The 2,741-nt window shown below is 62.3% G+C and overlaps 1 protein-coding gene across 3 annotated transcripts in view; it reads right to left on the bottom strand.

Annotated features, from left to right (window-relative positions):
• The window catches only part of STK40 (serine/threonine kinase 40), a 38,735-nt gene that overhangs the window by 2,962 nt on the left and 33,032 nt on the right, over positions 1-2,741 (bottom strand). For all 3 annotated transcript variants that reach the window (XM_010841161.1, XM_010841162.1, XM_010841160.1), the window contains 3 exons: positions 1,645-1,789; positions 1,388-1,507; positions 846-930 (listed from right to left, as the gene is read on the bottom strand). In XM_010841161.1, coding sequence (XP_010839463.1) covers positions 846-930; positions 1,388-1,507; positions 1,645-1,789 — 350 coding nt within the window. The remainder of the gene's footprint in view (positions 1-845; positions 931-1,387; positions 1,508-1,644; positions 1,790-2,741) is intronic.

Genomic DNA, 2,741 nt, shown 5'->3' with positions numbered 1-2,741 from the left:
GTTACTTTACCTCTCTGAACCTGTTTCCTCTTTAGTGAAATAAGAACACAGGCTGCACAGGCCTGCAGTGAGGATTGAATGAGATGTACTGGGGGCCCTCACTGCTTGCTGGAGGTGATTATTTTTAGCTGCTAAACAGCCCTGGGAGCTGGTGGGAGCCGGGGGCAGGGTTCTGAAATTCTTCGAGGACGGGGGGCTCTGCTGTGGTCCTGGGCTGGCTCCACCTGGTCCCCCCTGTCCAGTGCTTGCTGTGGGACCTGGGGTGGCCCGGAGAGGGAGGGTCCTTACAGCTTCCCTCCCAGGGCTCAGCAAGCCCTGCCCTCCAGGGGGCACCCTAAGATCACCCGCCGGCTGCTGCCGGGCACCCTGGGCCTGGCCCCTGCCCCCGGCTCAGCACTTTCTCCAGTGCAAGGGACGGGAGGAGAGAAAACCGGGAGAAAATGAATCATCTGAAAAACGAAAAGCAGGAAGGGCGAGAGAGAACCCTGTGAGTCAGAGGGGTAGACAAGCGTGGCCGTATAGGCGGCCAGCGTGTGGCAGAGCCAGGGCCTGGCAGGAAGAGGAAGCCGAGGGAGGGCCAGGCTGGGCCACTGTGAGGCCTGCCTGCCAACTGAGCCCCTCTCTCAGGCCATGGAACTGCCAACTGAGCCAGACACGAGGCAGGCCCCGGGCGGCTCAGGCCGAGGAACTTGAGGCTCCCGTTCCCGCTCCAAGGGCTGGGGAGAGGCCAAGGAGGCCCGGCGCCCTGCCAGGAGCTGCCACCTCCACCCTGCCCAACCTGCCCTGCCTGGAGGGCTGGTGCCTCAGGATTCGGCCAAACGGCCTAGCTGCCGTCCCCAACTCACCTCCTGGGAGCTGTCTGCGTTGCTCATTTGGTCGTCGATGTCAGGAACCACCTGCAGAGGCCCGCTCAGAGAAGACAGGGACTGCCTGCAAGGGAGGCAGATAAGCGAGGCTGGCTCCAGGCAGCCTGGCCCTTCTTGCCGCGGCCTGGCTGCCAGGAGCCCAGCAGGGCCAGTCCCCACTGCTCTGAGACTTGGCTGGAGTCAGCAAACCTGGGCTGAGCACCCACAGCCCCTTCCTGATGCCACTGCCTCTGCTTCTCCGAGCCTCAGCTTTCTCGCCCAGTAAGTGGGGGCAACTTCTATCTTGCAGGCTGTGGTGAGAACTCAGGGAGATAAGGCCCATCCTAGAGCTGGCATCGACTGGCACGCAGGAGATGCTCAACCCTGAGTTTTGCCTGTGTCCTCCAATCCTGCCCATCAGGACCATCTGGAGACCTGACTCTGCCTGGTGGAGAGACAGGCCCAACCTCAGGCGACCTCTCTGGGGAGGCAGGGCAGTGCCCACGGGTGGGCAGGACCCAGCTCTGGCCCGGCCCACGTACCACGACGCGATGATGGAACTGAGGGCCTCCAGGACGTCGGCGGCGGCCAGGCGCTGCTGGGGGTCGAGGACGAGCAGTTTCCGGATGAGACACACTGTGTTCTCAGAAACCCGTCCGTCCCTGATGCAGGAGAGAGGGGCAGCGGGCACTCAGGCGGGGTGGGCTGGTGCCAGGTCTCGGCCCAGGACGCCAAGCCTCCCCGTGCTGTTTCTGCCCCTCGAGCCTGACGGGCCGGCGCCCAGGGAGCGGGGACTCACTCGGGGATGGTGTACTCGGCGGCCTTGATCTTGCGGAAGAGCTCCTGCGGGATGCTGTCGTAGAAGGGGAACTGGCCATAGAGCATGGTGAACAGTACCACGCCCAGGGCCCACATGTCGCTGGGCTTGCCCCGGTACGGCCGGCCTGCAGGGCGCACAGACACACGTGTGCTCAGCCCAGGGCTGGGGAAGAACGGCCCTGCACGCCCTTCCCTGGCAGTCCCGGGAGTCCTACCCGGGGGACCCCCCTCCACCCGGGCACCCTCACTTCTGGTCACCCTCCTGTGCTTCCTCCCAGAGCAAGCACACTGGCCCTGTCCTGAGCTTCAGCAGGGCACCTTCCTCCTTTACTCCTCGGGCTGGTTCCTGCTTGTGCTCTGGAGACCCGGCTCCACAGGGGGATGGCCCATCTCACATGCTCCATGAGGAGAAGGGGTCTCACCTGGCCTTGTGCAGCCCACCCCTGGGGCAGGCCTCATGCCGCCTCCCCACAGCACCAGCTCTGCCCCGCTCTGCCTGGGCTCCCAGGCGCTGGTCCAGCCCCGTCAGCAGATGAGCTCTCCTGGGAGCTCTAACCATCAGGCGATTTCTCCCTGAGCTCTGACTTCTGAGGGAACACTGAACTTCAAGCTTTTGTTTTGATAATGACAATGCTGGCTATGGTTCATTAAGCCACACACTAGGTTAAGGGCTATCCCACGGGAACCTAAGGAAGTAGGGGCTATTATCATCCTGATTCCAGAGATGAGAAAACAGAGGCCCAGAGAGGTCAGTACCATTCCCAAGGTCACACAGGTATTAACCAGGCCATGAACTGCAGGGGCAAGGCCATGTCTGTCTGTCATGCCTGGTGCTGAGGTCTGTGCTTATTAGCACACAGAATCAATGAAAGGCAGGCTTGAGATCAGAACCCACTTGAGTCACCCCACTTCGTCCTCTTAACAACGGCGGGAGGCGGGACTGCTTTCAGCTTTTAACCCAGGAGGAGACTGAAGCTCGGAGACGGGGCTGAGGGTCAAGGCACACAGCTGCGTAATTAACAAGGCCAGTCTCAGAGCCTGGGCTCGGGTCTTCCGGTCCAGGTCTCTCTCTGAGGC

This window comes from Bison bison, unplaced genomic scaffold (genome assembly GCF_000754665.1).
Source record: "Bison bison bison isolate TAMUID 2011002044 unplaced genomic scaffold, Bison_UMD1.0 scf7180017864158, whole genome shotgun sequence".
NCBI classification, from domain to species: Eukaryota; Metazoa; Chordata; class Mammalia; order Artiodactyla; family Bovidae; genus Bison; species Bison bison.
The sequence above is the reverse complement of the archived record's forward strand: the minus strand, read 5'-3'. Positions and strand labels throughout refer to the sequence as shown.